The 20,238-nt window shown below is 43.5% G+C and overlaps 1 protein-coding gene and 2 long non-coding RNA genes across 4 annotated transcripts in view; 2 read left to right on the top strand and 1 right to left on the bottom strand.

Annotated features, from left to right (window-relative positions):
• Window positions 1–1,720: 1,720 nt before the first annotated feature.
• LOC115493238 (uncharacterized) overlaps window positions 1,721–20,238 on the bottom strand; it is a 30,267-nt gene continuing 11,749 nt past the window's right edge. Inside the window, exon 3 of one of the 2 annotated variants that reach the window (XR_012053507.1) lies at window positions 1,721–5,121. This is a non-coding gene — a long non-coding RNA (uncharacterized lncRNA). Of the gene's footprint in view, window positions 5,122–19,517; window positions 20,201–20,238 lie in introns of those variants that run through there. The other variant, XR_005978950.2, reaches the window with a different exon arrangement.
• LOC115493266 (uncharacterized) lies at window positions 2,254–6,023 on the top strand. Its single transcript, XR_012053506.1, has 3 exons — window positions 2,254–2,550; window positions 4,405–4,473; window positions 4,822–6,023. It is a non-coding gene; the product is annotated as an uncharacterized lncRNA (long non-coding RNA).
• Window positions 12,101–19,599, top strand: PDE6H (phosphodiesterase 6H). The gene is made up of 4 exons (XM_004175879.6): window positions 12,101–12,301; window positions 15,337–15,523; window positions 15,776–15,816; window positions 16,660–19,599. Exons 2-4 carry the CDS (start codon window positions 15,384–15,386, stop codon window positions 16,734–16,736), a joined length of 258 nt encoding a protein of 85 aa, XP_004175927.1. The 5' UTR covers window positions 12,101–12,301; window positions 15,337–15,383; the 3' UTR covers window positions 16,737–19,599.

Below are 20,238 nucleotides of genomic sequence, written 5' to 3'. Positions count from 1 at the left end.
ACAACTCTGGGCCTGCAATGACTGACAGACTGCTTTTAATGCATTTACAACAGCAAAATAAGCAAAGCATATCTATTGCCAATGGGCTTACATTCACTGCCTCAGATCCAAATGTCCATTAAAAGTGTTTCTTGTACACAAATTTTTAAAGGTTGCAAACAACTGAGGCAAAGGAATCTTCATCAGGGATTAACAGATCTCAGAAGAGGGGGAATGATTTTTCCAGACAGATATTACTTTCATTTAGGCTATGGGTGGCACAATGATCCTTACCTCATAAATTTCAAGGGAAAAACAGAGCATATATCTGTCTGACAATGGATTCCCATTTATCAGGGGCTATAGCCTCAGAAACATTTCAAGCTTCCATTAATTAGTTTCACCAGCAAGAAAAATTACTTTATTCTCTGCCACTATTTTTCACTGCTACACACTAACCCTTCCCTTGGGCCAGCACAAGGGACCTGACTTGAATACAGTAGATAGATGAGTTCAAATGGTACCAAGGAAAAAAACATGTAAGCAAATGTGTAAGTATATATTGGTGAGTTTTCAACCCAGATAAGTTTCCCCATACTTGTTTATAATGGACAAATGTGGTTAAACCTCTATGCCAGCACCAGTGGCTGAGTGGGATGGGGATGAGGAAAGGACAGAGCAAATTCTTTCAACTACAGTGCCACTTTATGGCAGCTCATATTGTTCATGTAAGCAGTCCTGGTGTGGGAAAGCTGTGAAGAGTTGGGTGTGTTAACTATGGAAAGATTTAAGGAAGCCCCTGTGTATTGTACAACAGCTTCTTGTCTTGGTTTCTTTGCTGTCTGGACTAAGTCTCTGATTTCAGTTTAGAAACTGAACACAGTTAGCTGGGAGGAGGTGTGGGTTGAGGTTACTGTTCACTCATGGCTTGGTTTGAAATTTCCTAGGTTTTAGCCACTGTGTACAGTGCAATTATAAGTAGTGTTATTGCATTCATTCTTGCTGAGGAATAATGGAGCTTAGCTTGGTCTCTTTTGTGGGTTTCTTTTTAGTTAAACACCAGACTGCATGTGCCTTTGTGTAGCTATTTACACACTATTTCTAAACACATGTGAGCATAAATTAAGGTCAGTTTATCCACAGATATTCATAAAGGCATAGGGATGTGTAGCTGTGTGCCACCATATGTATGTATGTCCAACCTACATGGGTTCATCGGTTCATCTGCCTAGCATGCAGAGGAAACAGATTTTACTCCTAAATTAGAAATTAGTCAGTATGTAATCACGGGGACATCATGTAATTGCTCCGTGCCTCCTCTTCCTATTCATAAGCAGTGTGAGAAGGAGATGTAAAGGTTGGAATTGCACCATGCCAAGCAGATGGGAACTTAGAAGCCAGGCATGATCCTTTGGGTCAGGATATCCAGCATCCTGCTGGGGAAGCACGTCACTGCTCTGCTGGAAGAAAGGAAAGGTTTGAATCACAATGGAGCAGGACATCACTGAAAGCAAATCTCTACCACCGAGTATTTCATCTTTGACAAACTGATGCCATGCCATGAAAATCATCTCGTGGCAGACATTGTCCAACCCCAGACAGTTCTTTTGTCTGTGACAGAAGGAGGCAGGGCCAACAGCTAAAGTATACCTGCTTTATTGCAAGAAACATGGTAAAATTTCAAATGTGTTCTTAGCTGGAAAATAATATTTTTACTTAAAATATTTTATTTAGGTCTTACTTAATTTTACCCCACTGATAACAGCTTATTGTACAATTAGTAGACCACAATAATAGGTGTGATCAACCACTAGTGTCTAAGTTTATTTCAAAAAGTTTATGCATAATTTTAAATGCATATCCTTCAACTACACAGCCTGTACTCCCAACAGTCATATATGTCTGCAACACCCTATTGGAAATTATAAACCTTGACTTTTTTAAAAACTGTAAAATTAAAAAAATAAGGCATTTATTTTTCTGTTTAAATTTGGATTGCTGCCATTAGGTATCCAGTGTTTCTAGATTTGAACTTTTTACAGTGGTGGTACATTGCAGCTTTGTGCTGATAAATGTCATCTCCATCTTCTGTGGAGCAGGTTGCTCGCTACATTTGAGGAACAGAACTACTTTATGACCTTTAAAAGTGACTAATCATGAAAAATTTCACCTGTTAGAATTTCTTATTTTCACCTACTTGTAATTTCCAAAACTGTCTAATTTGGAGCTGAAATTTCCCAGGCTGGAAGCTCTGAGGGAAAAAAAAAAAAAAGAAATTCAGTCTAGGTAGGGAATTCATGTTTGTAATTTTAAGAGACTCAACAGAGTAATGCTTTTTAATGCTGCTCTTGTAAAGTGATTTGTTTTGGAACTACTAATTTGCATTTTCAGTGAACTCGGTACATAGTGTTACTAACATTGATTTCTCTCTGATGAATAATGTTACTGAATGCTGTCACTGTCATGAGTTTTGCCTCCTCCACAAGCATTTTACAGTCTCCAGGAAGGCTACAGACACGCTGGGAAGATGACCTCACAGTTCAGCAGATTCACGTCAGCAGGTGCCACAAGGTAAGTGTCAGTTTTGGCCGTGAGTGTCCCCTAGATGGTGTCCTCAGACGGTGTACCTCACTACATGCAGAGATCCTCTTCCCTGCAGAGATGGGAGGGGGTAATCCGGTCCTGAGGCAGTCAGGAGGGGATGGGAATGGGCAAGGTGACAGGTCGGGGAGCTCCGACATGAGTTTTCCCTGCCATATGGGGGAGCATCCACTGCACCACAAGGTGCAACCCAACTCTGGCAATCCCAGCACTGCCTTCTCTGACTCGCAGTTAAGTGGGATAAACGGGGTGATACAGCCAATGAAGCATCAATTCATCTCCTCTCAATAAAACACAGGCACAAATTGCCCCGGGATTGGCTTTAGAAGTCAGCATTGTAAGGTTGATCCTGTTATGCCTAGGACACATAACAGGACAAGGTGGTGCCTGTTTTCTTCTTACTTGTTGTTACTCACGCCTTCTGAAGTAATGCAAAGGAGTGTGCAACCTTTGGGGTGGGAAGGAAAGAAAGGGATGGAGGCTAGATAAAATGTCAGACAAGTGTTCAGCATGAAGAGCAAAGAGAGAGAAGGCACTTTGAGGTGCCAACACAAAGCCCCTGTTAAGGGTTTAATTGTGTTTTCCAACCCCAAGTCCTATGAGAATCCCTTCAAACCACCTAGCCACTGGACTTGAGGGCTCTCAGCTGGATGAAGAGCTGACCCCTGAAGACATGACTGTGCTCCATCTCTCCAGCTCCTCCAGAAGTGATTTCTTTGAAAGATGGAGATTGGGGATTTAATACTTGTCTAAGCAGCTTTCAGGCTTGTTAAAGTGCTAATCCCATAACTCCTGTCACAAGCCTGAAGGTGTGCAAAGACTTCACGTGTCACTTCACAATCCCTTGAGGAAGCAAGGGAAACAGGAAGACAGAGGAAGGAAAAGAATTTTGTGGGGATGAGAGGGCAGGGGCAAAACAGCCAGTTTCATTCAGAGTCTAGCCTGAGGAAGGCTGAGGATGGACAGAGCAGCTCTGTGAAGGAGAGAGAGGGAGTTGGTGGGAGAGGGCGAGTGAGAGGACAGGGCTTGGTGAAGGGAAGATGGTCTCTGTCATAGGGGAGCAGGGATGAATTCTCTGCATCCCCTGCACTCCAGAGCCTAGCATGCAGGAAAGCAGCTTTTGCTCTGCATCCCTCACCTGGTGCCATGGCAGAAGTCAGTGTTCTGCAGGTGAAGGTGTCCTAGAGAAGTCACCCACCAGAGCTGGATTTAAAAGGGGACTGGATTATTTTAGGGCCTCTCAGAAAACAGGTGGTTATGTAAGGTCAAATCTCAGCAAGTGTAATCAAATCTCAGTTCTAAGCTGATCACCAAGCAGGGTGTTAGGAGTTATTTATTCAAGCATTCCTCCCTGTGTTGTGACTTTCTTCTGAAACAGCCAGAGCTGAAGCTGGGACTAAATTAGGAGAGCTGTGGCATCCTCTCCTCCTCTGCTGACCTTGGGAAGTATCCCTTGCCAGCTGCACCCTGACATTCCTGTGCTAAATAGCACTCTCAACAAGGAAGTTGATTGCATACCAGAATTTATGGCTTCCAGTCAGGTTGTGTCCAGCCTCTGGCTAGCTCTTAGGTGCCTTATATACGTGTAGCTCAGGGTGTGCTGCTTGCAGCTATATAATAACATCTCTCAAAGCCATGAGACAATAATTAGCAGCCTCTCTATGGCAATGTTTTTCCTTTATTGCACTTGTGCTGTTCACATATTATTGCTCTCACAGCCCTGCCTCCATAAACCTCCACAGTGTTATTATGGTAGATTCTTGTGGAAGAACTGGTGTGAGAATTGCTGTTCCTCCCACTCATTCTCTTTCTTTTATATTGCAGACTTCAGTGTATAAAGGAGAAAAACAAATGTGGTGTTCAACAGAAGAGCCAATGGCTATTGAATTCTCAGTAAGTATTATCCAGTATTATCCAGTTTTATATATTCACAGAAGATTAACAAGCAATGAATGTGCAACATTTGCACATGATGAACATTCTCCTCCCAGATCTAACAGACCCAGAAATAACCCATAGGAGTTTAAGTGGGTCTTGATGAAAATTGTATCATACCAAGGGAAAGCATGGCAAGAAATCATCATACTGGTCATTTTCACTGTCATCATCTGCAGCACTGGAGAGAGTCCTCAGAGGAGGATGTTCTTGTGGGACCCCATCATTGCCCTTCACAGCTGGTCAGTGGGGAAAAATTTCCCTTTTTCCCTCTCTTCTTTTCCTTTATTTTCTTTTTCTTTCTAGAAATATTTTTCAGCATTACAGTCATAATACACCATCCGCTGTCAGTGTCCCACAGATAAATCTTCATGTATACAAAATGGTCAGAACATCCTTTATGCAACTTGTGCATGCTCCACATGCAAAGATGACTACTAAACAATTTGCCTTTTCTATGGTGTGTTTCTGATGCTTGAGTGGACCAGAAAGCAAGATGGAATTCCAGGTCCTTGGCACAGAAGTATCCTTAGCAGCCTCCCAGCAAGAAGCTTCAAAGCAATTTGTAGGTGTGTAACTCCAGTGGGAAACAAGAATGTAGAGGATCTAAAAAAAAAAAAAAGTTGGAATCTGACAGTGAAAGACCATTAAAAAACAAAAACAAATGAACAAACAGACAAACTTTACAACATTAAGCTCTACAATTGTGCAAGATCTTGTGGGGAAAACAGAAGGCTTAGTACTAGCAGTACACCTAAGTAATAAAAAGGAGAAAATAATTTTTTATTTCATTTATTCAGATTTTCATCCCCTGGCTTTTTCCCTTCCACAGTTATTTCCACTAGGGATCTGCTATCACATGGCAGCTAGAGCATTTAGCATCCATGTGTCTGGGAGGTGAGCAGCAACCCAAGAGACAAGATAATGGAACTGGAAGAGCTGCCTCCTCTGCCCATTAGTGAAATGTTCCCAAGGAGAGTGTGAGATGCTCCCCAGAAGCAATCATTTCTTTCTGAAAACCTCAACTGTTACATGAAAAAAAATCATAATAATGGTGGCAAAGGGCTGAACTGAATGAGATTGCACAGCAGTGCTTTTATGTGGTAGGAGGAGGAAGGAAAGAGTGTCTGTTGCATGGTGTAAAAGCCATGGGAAGATATGTGCCCCCTTAAGAAGAAGAAAGAAACATTTTACCAAAATGTTTAGGAAGGCCTTCCTTTATTGGTCTGCTGGTTGCCAAGGAGAAAGAATCAATCATTCAAAAAGAAGGAAAGAAAAAAAGATGAGAAAAGGAGCTGTCAGGAAAGAAGACATCTGGAGTTGACTTGTATACAGTTTCTTCTTCTTAGCCCAGTGACACTGAATCATTTGCTTCACTGTTTTAAACCGAATAAAGCTCTGGAACTCTCTGATTTTCTGATTTCTGTTTAAATAAAAACATACTTTTTTTTTAACAAGGTACTTTTACTTCTCTGTTTAATTCAATGCATGATTTTAGAGAGTGCTAGTGTACCATTTAATCACTGTTCACAGGTACTGTATATATATATATATATATATATATATATGGCATGTAATTCATATATAAGGAATCAATTATGAGAAAAGAAAAATCTGAGTAAGACTCTTGAGACAAACTGTGGAAACTGTGATTTGTTTTAAGGGCAACCACAGGCTCTGATTTATAGCAGTCACATTGATAAACAGATTCACTACCTGGGCTTGATAAAAAAGAGAAAAATGCTAAGTTCAAGATATGAATGTTGAGCTTGTTCTGTTAACATCATTCAGAAAAATAATCTTATAAATTAAAAAACAGATATTTTAATTGTAGACAGAGTGAAAACAAGAAAGAAAGGATGCTTTTTAAAATGATCTAACAAAGTCGATCCTATTGTGTCATTACCAAGAGCCTGGATGCAGACATTAAGCAAAGTTAGTGCACAGAAAGGATGCTCGCTAATGATATTGCTTTCTCTTGGGACAGCTTTGCAATGAGCATAGGGATGCTCTTAAACAATGAATCACAAAGCAATTAGAAATGACTGAGCTTTTTGTGCTGCATGGCCAAGAACATCAGTCTCCTCAGCAGATGCCTGCATGGCTGAGTCTCATCACCAGGTCTATGAACTTTCTCTCCACCATCCCTTCCATATTTACAACTAAAAATGATAAAAATGTAGTTCTATTTCTTGAGATCTGATGTTGAAAAGGGATAGGGAAAAAAAAAAAAAAAAAAGAGAGAGAGAGTGATTTCTTTTGGTTCTCCTTTTCCTGATTTATGCCAATCAGGGAAACATTTCTGTAAGTTACTAAAATCATGCTAACATAGCAGTCTTGTGAGTGTGAGATGCTAAGATTCCTTATCTGTTCCAAGGAAGGCCAGACTTATTACTGAGAGGAAAATATAACTCTGGTAACTAATGAAGTGTAGGACAGACTACATGGTTTTATATCATCTGCTATAAAAAGCACCAGAATGTCCCGAAGCATTTGTGCTTGGAAGCCTGGGGCGTGTAATGGTGTTCTGACATGTGCAAGTAGAGCACCCTTGACTGAATAAGAAAAGCAGGGACTTCATTTTTCCTGAAGAAGCTTTTGCAAAGGCCATTTTGCTTGAGGACTTCGTTGTGTCCCCAATACCTAGTTTGTATCACAGACAGGGCCATTGCTGATAGTTCAGCAAAATCCTATCACTTGATTTATATTTCCTCAAAGGATACTTTTCTACAGGTTTGTCATGGAACTCTTCCTCTCGAGCTCTGGTGGTGGAAAAACAGACCTCAGCCTCTTTCCTTTCTGCCCTATTGCCAGAGAGGTCTCCAGGGTATGAGTAGAAATCAGTACCAAGATCAGTCTCTTCTGCAAGATGAGCTCAGTGACACTGAATATAACTTTTGTACCCAGCAGCAGGCACAGATTCCCAAAGTCAGCACACCCGGTTTATTGCAGGCTGTTACAGATGCTTCATCCTGGCACCAAAATAACTGTGCAAGATTTCCTGAAGGAAAAATTATAAAACTCTCCACGAGCATGCCTTCTTCTCTGCATTTTTAATGGACTGATTTGCACGTATTCAAACAACCAAATATGTGTGCCAGGGAAAGCCCAATCCCCTGTATCTGTTTCTCTTTTCTGCACTAGCACAAATGACATGAGGCTTAGGAACATGGTCAGCACTGCAGGAGGAAGGCTATAGCATGTGAGTCCTCATTTGCAGGCACCTTACTACACTGAGTTTCTCACCAAAACACTGTTGACATGACAACCTCACTGATCTTCTATGAGACCAATAGACAATCCCATTCTAAATCCAGGTCCTACCATAGTTCCCTCACCAGCGATCCAGAGGCACTTGGTGGGCTGCCTGTTTTCAGAAGGCAAACCAACATTTTACTGCCTGGTTAATTCTCTGCTCACCTCCAGTTAGGTATCTTTGTGGCAAGTGATAAATCTCTATCAATAAGGCACAAAATCTCCCAAGTATGTAGCACAAGTTTGTCGAGATACATTTCAAAAGTTATTGTGGCCCACACCAACCACAGCCCTTATCAGCTGCATCCCTGAGTCTGTGCCTCAGCTGGGATTTCCTCCCACAGTCCCATGAGCTCAGTCAGCCTCTGGAAAAATCACTGTCTTGTAAACTTGTGTTTTCTTTGTCATTCAAGTGAGCTGCTATTTCTGGCATAACTACTGTTTCCATGGCTACACCAGCTCATAAATAGGGTCAGAAACCTTGGAGATGTTTTTTAAGTGATTCTTAGGAACAGAATATAATCTGGCTGGAGGTGATGAAGCTCCAGAGTTTTCCTTTGAGGCCATGAGGACTGCATTTCTGCTAGCGCCTGGACACCATGGTTTCTGCTGCAGCTCTGCTCTGGATCGAATGGCAAAAAGTTGGCACTGACTTTCCTGGGGAAGAAAAGCCCAGGCAGGGAGGGACAGGGGTTGGGTTCTCAGTCCCTGGGCAGGACTTGTCATCCATCTGGTGCAGCAGCCAGACACGAACATGAAGCAGGTGCCTCCTGCTCTGATAAGAAGCTGTGCACCCACAACTCTGCAAAGTAAATGCCACCCACTTAGTGAGGGGAAGGGATAGAAAGAGTATGGATGGAGAGAGAGGACTGATAATCCTAGGAGATAAGAAAGAATATGAGCAGTGGGGCCATTTAGGGAGTTTCTGTCATGTTTTGTCAGTGGTAAAAAAAATAACTTCATGTGATACCATGGATTTTTTTTTTCCCACAGTCCACTTTTTTTAAAAGGGAAACAAGAGAGATTTCATTGGAAAAACAGGAAAACAAAGGGAGTATTTTGAAAACAAACAGCCTGAACATATGTAAATTTTTAAGCCTCGGGAAAGAGCAGTACAAGGCTGTACAGATGATTTCCCCAGCAACTTCACCTACATAGAAGAAGGCAGAAGGGGAGGGGGAGCCCCTGGAAACCTGTCTGCAGCAGATGGAGGCATGGGAATGAGCAGCGGGGACGGGAGTGAGTCTGCTGCCAGCAGGCTGCACCTCTTTATATCTACACAAGCAGGTCCCTGCCCACAGTAATCACTTCTGCTGTCAGATGAGGATGAGTGCAATCAATCTCCACACATTTGTATACAAGTTCTAGTCATCACAGGGAAAGAGAGAATGCCAACAAGATGCTGCCCCCATTCTCTTTCCTGTGCCCAGAAATTACTGCACAAACCTCTGAAAGCTGTGTGATTGTCTTAAATGTGTGTTTGCTCCTTCTCTGCTAGATTGAAAGCCTCTCAGCTACATCTAGGATTTACTTCCCAGCTTCTCAGTGCCCACTGAAGGGCTAGGACCTTATTGATTTTTCCAATGTAAGCTAAGAGTCTCACTGAAGGATTTATCTTGTCTAACTTCAGCCATCTGAGAGGTCAGAGGCCTCAGCTATGGGACTCTTGCTCAGCACCAGTGCAGTGCTGGACTGGCGTTCCCTGCCAGGGTCTGTCACATCAGTGAGAGTATGTCCCTTTTTGGTCCACACAGTCACACCCCTGGCTGGCTTGGCTGCTCCAAAATCCCCTCCTCCAACCCCACCCAAAGGCAAATCCCGTCCATCATAAACAAACCCACACTTTGGTTTCCTTCTGCCCTTGTGCTGCTCTGATTCTCCTGCTTGTCCTCCATTTACAGGCATTATTCTCAGTCCTGCCAGCCGTGATCTTGTGCAGTGAGGAGGATGCTCAGCAAGGGTAAGTGTGAGGTGCTTCACTAGAGCCAAGAGCCCCTGAGGGTTGTTAACCTTGTGGTTATACCTCCAACAAGTTACAGGCCATTGCTGAGGCACTGCTGCAACTGAGGATGAGGATGATCTTCCAGCACGTTTTTGCAGGACTCTGGACTTTCTCTTTTCATCCTGAGACTCCACCAACTCTTTCCACACCTCTGACACAGATCTTCCAGGCAGTTACAACAGGCTATTAAAACACATGGGAGATACCAAGGACTGAGTATAAAATAGTAAGCATTAGCACACATGGAGTTCTGATGGGCTGGAGTATGGGCTGAGCTCTACCTCTGCGGGCACCTCACAGTAACAATGCTACTGCTATCCAGATGAGGCCTAGCTGTTACCTCAGCCCAACACCTTGGGCCTCAGGAGTCACTGGTTGGCCATCCATGTGCAACACAAAGGTTCCCATTCTCTCCCTGCCTTCCCATCTGCTTCACTAGAACCCTGGCAGTGTCTCAGCAGCATTCCCTATGACTCCCTTGAGCAGACTCAGCCCTGTTGACACTGGGCTAGCTGCATGCATCACTCTGTAAGGTGTGTCTTTGCCCCTGCAGCACCTCTGGGAAGTTTATTGGAAACCTCTCAGGGCATTCACCCTTCCCTGACATGTGCAGACACTTGTGTTGCCAAGAAGCAGCACCATTCAAAGGGCAGGTTATTTCTTTATTTATCTTTGCTTTTCCAGAGATGTCCCCCCAGAAGCTCCAGAGAAGCCACAACCTTCTTGCAGAAAGGGGCACATCACCCCTCAGGCGTGTGCCGAGGCTCTGCTGCTCCTCCAGACCTTGCTGGAGCTGTGCCTGCACAACTCTGGTCTCACGGTGCTCCCCTCATTTCACCCCTGCCGTGTGGATGCCCGCCCACGACTGATGCCCTGATGTCACCTGGTGGCAGGGTATATCTGGAGGACAAAGGACACCTCGAGACTCTTAGACTCTTTCTACGCAGGCTGGAGGACGGGAGTTGAATGATTTACAAGAGGAGCCCTTGGCACTGTAAGTGTTCCCCAGGAGCTCAAAGCAATAGCAAGGGGGGCAGGGGGATGAAAAAGAAACTGGCTGAAAAACCCGGGGGAGAGAAAAGTCCAAATAAAACTCCATGGGGGAAAAATTTGGATGTTTGTGCTTGGAGAGAGTGAACAGATCCAGTAGCTGGGAGAGGGAGTTGTGATTCTTGCATGGTTGTTTTCTGCTTCTTGTATCATTAGGGCAGGTGCTGCTGCAGTGATTTGTCTGCACAAGCAGGGGCTGCTCAGTTCCTCATGCTGGGCACCCCTTGGCTGGGGCTCCCCGGAACCCCCTTGGCTTGTGTCCTCAGCTGGCCGAGCCTGCATGGCAGCAGCACTGAGGAGCAGCTGGTGTTTCCTGCCCCCGTGCCCAGCCACACCTGCAGGGCACACCAGTGAGGAGTTTATAAGGTGATGCTGTACCTCTGCTGTTACTGAATCCCCTCTTTCAATGGGGATAGTCTTTCCAGTGATCCCCATTTGGGAATACAGTTCTACTGGAAATGAGTTTCTGTCTCTTGGAGTGCATCCTCTTTCACCTGTTCTTGGTCTTAAAACTGCTGCCAGGATGAAGGATTTGAAATCCTGTGTAAGACACAGGAGCAGAAAGGGCTGAACCTGCATGGACGTTTCCCCATCACTATGACTAGCCACCTCAAGCAATTGAGACTGGAGCTCTGAGACTCCTCAAAGGCCCTGGATTTGATACTGCCTGATAAAAGCCTGAAAGGATGATGCTACTGGCTCTCCCGAGGCCAAGATCTGAGCATGCAAGAAACCCATAAAAAGAACATAAGCACAAGGATGTTTTTCTCTGCTCGCCGAAGAATCTCTGCATGGAGGGCCATGGCTTATGGAGGTTCTGTGTCTGACACCCTGAGGCAGCGCAAGACAAGCTCACATGGAGGAATCTGTATGTTTGAAAGCTTTGGACAGGGGAAGATGAGTTCCTACACCAATATGGTCTGAAAAGAAGATCAAGTGAGGCATCTACATTATCTGCCAGGGACATTTTCCACAGAGAGTCAGAGATTAAAGATGGGGCAGATTAAAGAATCAGCATTTGTCAGTAGTATCCAAGCCCCTTTAAATTTAAATAAAACTAAAAGAAGGATGATTAACCTGGCCAACAACCCCGAGGTGGGATTTCTGACGCAACTGAGATAAGCCCATTAATGTGTATTAGGTATAATTAGCATTCAGATGCAAGCAAAGCTCTTACCTAGAGGATTAAGCCCTTGACTGAGCAGAAATGCTGTCAGGGGCAATTAGGTAACAACTCATTAGAGGAGGGAGCGGAGGAAGTACGTGGCAGAGGATCTTATGCCTCAACAGTCTTTGCATCCACAGCCATCAGCTCTTGCCAGGGAGCAGCCTGTTGGTGCTGGCAGAAGAAAAAGTGCTCTGGCAGACCAGGAAACACTGGGAGAAGGCAGTGTAGCTCTTGCAGAGATCTAGAGGAGACTCAAAACATTTATCAAGACACCTATTTGATCTGGTACCAAGGACTATCCAAGTAACCAGGTATGGTAAGACAAAAGGCTGTGAAATTCCCATGGGAAGAAGCTGTTACTGGCATTTTTTTCTTATCTGTGATCCTGGGGTGCTTGTCTGGCTGTGTGTATGAGCAGTTTGTTCCCAAGGTGTGAGAACTGGGGCAGATTCCATGCTGTGGGGCTGGGCCCACTCCAGCATGGAGAATTCTTTGACTCTAATGGTGGCAAACAAGTCCCACCAGCTCCATGGTAGAAAGGCAGCTTGATTTCAGTGGCAAGAGGAAAGTTGTTATGTGGCATTAAGGTTGCTTTCCATTCTCTGTTGTTTTTTAGTGATGCATGGAGAATACAGAAGTAGATTAGTAATGAAGAAATTAGAATTGTCCCTAATGTTGGAAATGTCCCTAGATAATAGTTTCATTGAGTGCTCTTTATTGAATTCATGCAGGGGAAAGAAGATGAAGTGCGATTTGTGCAGATCCTTTTCCCTACCAAATCCTGGGTTATTGAATATCTGGGAAATGGATACAACTACTTCAGACTGGGGCAAAAAGACACTTCAATGGCTGAATCTTTCCATTAGCTATTCCTCTACTGAGTGAAGTCAGGGGCAAAATGTGGACTCAAGGATTTAAGATGTTTTGACGTTCAAAGACATGTGCCAGTGCATAGTAAAGACTATTGAAGCAGGCAGGAATTCAGTTGGAGATGGAGGTCAAATGCATCTTTCAAGTTTTGGAAATCTGTTAGCTAGATTGTTTTCTCTGCTGTACTTTTGGGACTAGCCCTCGAGAGGAGTGCCAAGTAACTTGGATTAACACAGTGCTTAAAAGTGGATGCATGTCTCTTTTAGTTCAGGAGTGGGGGTCTAACACTGAGACAGACAACTTACTGATGAAAATTGCACCTGAGACAAACATTATAATAGACTTGGGCATATTAGCAGACATGCTGGGGAGCAGCTTTCTGATGCAAAGCATTCTGTAGTAGGGCAGTATCATCTGAATTTTTCCCATGCTGAGTAACAGAGAGGGACCAAATTCTGTCATTGTTTTGGAAGCAAAATGCCTTCGTCTCTCAGTTTGGCCCAAAAAATCTGTGAGTCAAAAGATTTCATCTCTCCTCCCACCAGTGCAGTACAGGTCATACCTATCACTGCACTTCTATTCTCATTCTGTAAAAGAAGCTGACAGTGTTTGCCTGTTCTGCCACCATGCTGTGAGGAAAAAGAGAAAGCTGTAAATACTGGGCAACTGTTCAGGCGCTGCAGAGATGGCAGCCAAATAAGTAACTTCCACGGTTTGAGCTGATCCTTGTGTTTGTGGGCACAGTGTGTGCTTAGGAAGCGTTGTGTTACACGCGGGGGAATAGCATCTGTGCATACTTCAGCTTCAGACATAACCATCTGCTGCTCCATTTGGGGCTGCTGGAACCTGTCCAGTCTCCTGCTTGGGATATTACAGCTGAGACAGAAGCCTGACCACAAGCGACAGAAGAGCTAGCCTGCCTCTAGGTGCTATCACTTGGAACCATCCTACTGCCACCACAGATGGAAAGATGCCCTGGATTGAGTATTTCCAGACTGCCACAGCTACAGAAATATGGCTCTTCACCTTGCATAGATGTGGAAGTGACATAGGAGGATTGCTCAGATGATCTTTCTCCTTGTATATAAGGATTTGCTTTCCAACGCTCTGCCTATTTCAGGACAAAGGAATGAACTCTCTTTAGACTAAGGAAAAAAATCTTTGATGATATTTATAGTTCTGAGATTAGAAGTCCAGAGTGTCATGGCAGGTGATGTTGGGGATTAAGCCAGATTACTATGGGGACCTAATGAGATTAGTCTTTAGAACCAAATCCTGAAGTTAATTCCATCAGCGATTACCTCAGCCTGGATGCACGGGGATGAACACCTGGAGATAGGAGATATATAACAATCATGGCAAAGAACATGACTTCAAGGAAGAAAGAAAGAAGTTGCATTTATTTTTATCCATAAATGCACTTGTTCAGACCATTATAATACTAATGGCATATTAATTAGCACAAAATTTGACGAAGGGCTGGAAGCTTCCCTTTGGGGACTGGTGAGGGTTATAGCTGTCCTCTCTGGGAAGGAAGCAAAAGACTCAGAGTGCAGAGTTCTGCTATCTAAGACAGGAGACATACCTCCCAAACAGAAATTGCTCCCTGATAACTATTTATCTCCTGTGGAGTTTGGCTCATACAGTGTGGTGAAGAGGGGTTAGGACATGTAATACAATGCTCAAAAATACAAAAGTGGGCACATCCCGGAGAAAGCTACAGGCTCCACTCATCTAAATCCTGAGAAATTTGTGAAATTAACTTCTGCTTAAAAGATTGTCTCTAGCGCGTTGCCTTAGCCTTCTATGTAATCTTGCAATGATCTTGTGCTATTTCCCATGAGTTTGGTATTGACAAATGTTGGGCCCTAATTGCAGCTCCAGCCAAAGGACCCTCTAGCCCAGCATCCCATGTCCATCAGTGTTCTAAAGGTAATGCTTAGGCACAAGTATGAGAACAGGTGAAATATATCATGGTGATTCCCAGGGACAGGATATTTCTCTAAGCCATACATGTGTCTTTGTGGCTCTTGTAGTAGTCCGGTTCATGAACCAGTAAACAAAAACCTCAGCAATGCTATTCCAAGGCTAGCCAGGAAAAAAGTCCCAACATTGGCATGAAACTTCTATTTTACCTAAATTGTGGGGCAAGCTTCTGCAGCAGCCTGCCTCCAAGAGTGCAACTGTGTTTGAGACAAAAGAAGGTATTAGTCTTCATGACTCTGCAAGACATTGCACCATGGGGTAAATGTCTTTTTGGCCTTGGATGAAATGCTCTTTGTTTGGCATCTTAATTCTAGCAGATGAAAGGCAGCGCTACCCTGCCTAATTTGCACGCATTACAATCTTTCTTTATCTTTAATACCATTATCTTTAATCCTGTCACAATTATATTTTCCATAATTCTGTCATCTGACTACTGATACCTAGAAAAGATAAGCAGAGCGTTGTGCCAGTCCTTGCTGTTATCTTGCAGACAGAGGGATCTGAGAGAGGCACGTGCCTGCTGCACACAGCCCAGCGATGAGTGAGACCCCAGCCGCCAACCTCAACACTGGAGATGCTCCAACCGGCCCCACAACACCACGCAAGGGTCCTCCCAAGTTCAAGCAGAGACAGACAAGGCAGTTCAAGAGCAAGCCCCCCAAAAAAGGAGTAAGAGGGTAAGGGAATTTTGGGAAGAAAAGAAACCGTGCTAGTTGAGTAGCTCCCCACTGCTACATTGTGCTTCTGTGTGTCTTCCCTTGGGCAAGGAGCCAGAAGGCTTCCCCCTGCCCCCTCAGCCCTCCAGCCTGGAGCTGCTTCTCTCCTATGCCCTACCCACAATTCTTCTTCCTTGGCTGGGAGTTTAGGGCATCTCCCCTTTCCTTTCTGCTGCCCCAAACTCACTCCGTACCTGCTCTTTTCTCTCCTAGGTTTGGAGATGACATCCCAGGCATGGAGGGGTTGGGCACAGGTAAGCTCCGCAGGATGTTGTTGTCATGTCTTGCTTTAGTACTAGCGCAGACAGACTTGATCATGGGAGAGGATTCTGGGGTGCTTCTGTTTCCCTGGCCTGTCTGCATCTCTCAGGGTCACCAGAGAACACTAGTTCTGCCTCCCCAAGCTGCCACATTCATGCTATGCATACATACATTACATGAAGGAAAGGCCATTTATGTATGCTTCAGCTACAGTCTACATTGGGCTGCAGAAGTGCTTGTTTGTTTTCTGCTAATACTCTGGCTTAGAATTTCTGCAGCATGAGATTCTCAAATAAATGTTAAATGCTAAGCTATTAATACCAAAAAAATCACAGAAACTAAATCCCAGATGGCTAAGTATTTGTGTTGTCATCAGAATCCTAATTTTAAGAATTTTATGTACCCATCTGGGATTGAGAAACATGCATTGGATAAGCTGTAGCCAGTCAGAACTTTGAAGAATTGATAGAGTTACAGATCCTGAATATTGTAGGTCAAATTATTCAGCATCTGATCTAAAACTGTTTGGCTACAGGTAATTTATAAGAACAGGAGGAACCACATAACTGGAATTAACTTCTACATCAGTTTACATAGTCTCTGAAGAGACTAAGAACTGCTGGCTTGCTTTTGCTCACAGAGAGAAAGTACACTGATCTGGTTTGGTCTGACAGGTAGTACCAGATTGGAAATGCTCATCTGCCCATTTAACCTTCAAAAGGAATTTCATTCTTCTTAATATTTCCTGAGTAAATCAGCCTTTCCATTAACAAAAACTAAATCCAAGGAGTGCACTGGACTACGAGAGCACATTTGTCATTTTCCCTCTTTTGCAGATATCACCGTGATTTGCCCATGGGAAGCTTTCAGCCATCTGGAACTGCACGAGCTGGCCCAGTTTGGGATCATCTAAGGTGTCAGCATCTCTACTGGTGTCACCTGGTGACTCCACAGATCCCAGCATGGTCTTTACCACCTTTGACACTTACTTTTGGCCCTTGTGTCCACTTGCTTATGGGCAGGGTGGTTTTGTAAGAGCTAGCTATGAGAAACTTAACTTTGCAGATTAATTTGGTGAAGAAGTTATTTGGGACCCTGAGCAGACCTCATGTTCCATGTGATGAAACTACTGAAAAATGTCTTAATGTCTCCCTGTACCATATTCTTTCTTCTCTCACTGTCATAGATCCTCAATATTTATGGTGATACAGAGAGGTTGTATCTGAACTTTTTCCCTGATTAGCTGAGATATTTGTGCATGTATGTCCAGACCTAATGAAATCAGCCTATTCTGTTTTCTTCCTTCCCTCCTTTTCTTCAGCTTTCTATATAGAATTTCCATGGGTAGGTCCCTGTGTTATTTGGGCCACCAATTATTTGCTCAGAGTACATCTGTAGAGAACAGCATTAGAGTCACCAGTCCCAGACATTAGGCTGCTTTGCATAGGAGATCCTTCCCCAGCAGCTCACCATAAGGAACATGATGCTAAGATTTACCTCATTATCAAATAGGGAAAAAAGGGCTTGCAAATGCTGTCTCTGCTGTACTGCCCACAGGCTATGAACCATGAGAGTCTGGCTGTTCTCATAATGTTAAATGAAAATGTGTGTGTCTGAGATCAATAGCTAAGTGAATTAATCCTATTATTCATTCCTTTGTGGTTGTAGTTCCAAAGAAGCAGCCCCCCAAATGATGCTGCATTTCCTCTCCTTTGATGGGAAGCCCTGTGTGACACTTGTCCCCATGCCAATACATATTTACATGAGACATTTGCTCCCCAGGACATGCTTGCTGCTTATTAAGACAGAGAATCTTTATGCTCTGTCACCAGACTGTGCCAGCGGTCCTGCCACATGCAGCAGAAAATGATATTGCAGTAATTGCTCCCTCTTCCCTGTATTTAGCATAGGACAAGTCTCCCTTAACCCTGCCCCTCATAAGTAGGAAGGCTTTTGTCTGTTCACTCCCTGGCAATTTCAAGCTCTGGAGCTTGTTTGGACAAGCAGGCAAACAGTGTCCCCAGAGAGAAGTAACAGCAGAGCGAGCAGGGAGGCAGGGGAAGGGTAGGATGTGTACATGCAGGCAAGCACAGAGCGAATCCACTTAACCCCATCGATCTGTGTCTGCTGGTCTCTGGCAGCTGAGTGCTGCCGAGTGGTGAGGCACCCACAACCACTTAAATGTTCGGGGAAGGCACCCAGATTCCCTGTGGCCCTGGCATTAAGGAAAGGCTTCTGGCTTGTTTGCAGGCAAGGAGCAAGTTTATTGTAGCTACATAATATTCATAAGAGGAGGTGTATTATGTGAATACATATTATTCAGAAGAGGAGTCATTGCCTTTAGCTTAAGAAGCCTCATTGCATAAGAACTGCCTCCCCCAATCTTATCTTTCCTATGCTGAACATGTTCATGGGAGCAGGGAGTGATTGTGGCAAGGAGAGCAAATCCTGTCTAAACAATTGATCCCCACGCATAAAGCATTGCTATAAATCCATGGCGGTGCCATAGTTATCTGCTGCTGTTATTCCAAAAATAAAAGCTAGCAGTTTTCAGTTAAAATATAGCTTGAGCACCAAAAGCTAAAGGAAATTAATTCCTGTTGGCAGTCCAGGGTACAGCTTTTATTATTCAGCACTCCTGCCATTAGACACAGCAGTAAGCCGAGGAGTGGTTCAGAACAGCAGCACTATCACAGTGCAGGAGTCGTGTACCATTTAGCTAATTGCAGCCCACAGCTATTTCCTTGGGCAGAGGCAGTCTGTCCTTTCCACTTACTTCCAGCTATTCCTGCCTTTCTCACCTTTTAATGCTTTTCTTCTTTCCCTAAGTGTTCTTTATATAAATGACATTTTATTTAGCTTTTATGATAGGGAACTGATTTCTTTTTTTTTCAAGCCCATGTACTAGCCCTCTCCTTCTGCAGTTAAATGTGAATGCTCGTATGGCAATACTTTCATCCTCTCCCTCCCATTATGCCATCCTGTTACATATGATCCTTATTCCACCTTTGCAGTCTGTCTTCTTCTCTCTGGGAAAAGACCCATTAGATCCAGTTTTGAATCCTTCAAGCTGGATACCTCTATTTTAATGGAGTTTTCCCTTTTTTAATCTTTTTTAAGCATGATGAAAACAAGAGAAGGAAATTTTAATTCATCCTTTTGTTCCCTTTTCTTCCCAGACCTTGAGATAACAGTCCACAGACAGTGAGATACTTTGTCAGAAAATACTGGGGTAAAAGCAAAATTCTCCTTAGTCCAGGGACTGAAGTTTTAGCAAATCAGAAGGTCCTGGTGTAGTTCCACATCTGATTGCCATAGCCCCAGTTCCCATCAGAGAACTTCTCTGTTCTCCTTCCTACAGGAGTCCAACAGGAATGTACTCATAACCCAGCTCTCATACCTGGCTGATGAGCTGTATCAGAAGACGGATGTTTTGAGCCAACAGAGTATGTTAGTTATTTTAAAAATAATTTATATTCATTAATAGGAATCACATTCATTCCCTTACTTGTAAGGAATTTTGAGGATTAGAAGAAGAGTCTTAAAACACACTCACAGTTGTTTTGTCTGACATTCTGAGTTTTTTCTAATGAGCCATAATTCCTGAAACTTCCATTTTTCAGTGAGAGATGGCTATGGTGCAAGAAAGCAAATGTGTTAAAGCAGTTTGTTGAAGGACTTCAGTCTATATGCATTGTAATATGTTATTCTCTGTTATTTTACTATAAAAACATGTCAAAAGGAATAAAAATTAATAAAAAATATTTAAAAAATCTTAAGAATGTAGTCTGACTTGCTTAAAAATATAGCCGGGGAAAGGCAGATGACTTAGCTTTTCCTTCTGAAATCCTTTCCTTTCCTGGGGAAAGTCCTGAAAGTCACTTATCACCTCTCATTACAGAAAACCAGCTATTTATCCCTGAACAATAGGCAATAAAGACTGGCTGTGATATCATCTGAGGAGCAGTTTTTTCCTGAGTGATGACTGGTATATTCTCCCAAAAGTGTTGCACATAGTTCCCTTCAGGCTGAAGTCTTTTGGCCAGTTACATCTTCTACGACTCTGTGCAAATGAATGTCAGCATGTTTTCTACCCTATAGCAAAAAATTGCTGAGATGTGAATGCCACTTAGTTCCTCCTCATTGCCATGACTGCAAGACAGAGCTGCACTCATCTCCTCTTGCTTCTTTCTGTTGCTGAACTTTCTAGGTGTCCATAGGGGTTTCAAGATGGTCAAGTGCAATTGCCTTCTTGTGTTATGCTGTCAAATCTCAGCCTTAGAAGTGTTTTCTTTCGTGCCACCTTTGGAGTTTTTTTCTTGCAACTCATTACTGGGTGTCCAATTAAAAGTCTTTTGTCTTTGAACATTCTCTATCCTGTGAGATATGAATATGAGTTGTCCAGGACGCCCTTT

The sequence above is a fragment of the Taeniopygia guttata genome, chromosome 1A (genome assembly GCF_048771995.1).
Source record: "Taeniopygia guttata chromosome 1A, bTaeGut7.mat, whole genome shotgun sequence".
In the NCBI taxonomy this organism is placed as follows: domain Eukaryota; kingdom Metazoa; phylum Chordata; class Aves; order Passeriformes; family Estrildidae; genus Taeniopygia; species Taeniopygia guttata.
This window is presented reverse-complemented; position numbering and strand designations above follow the sequence as displayed.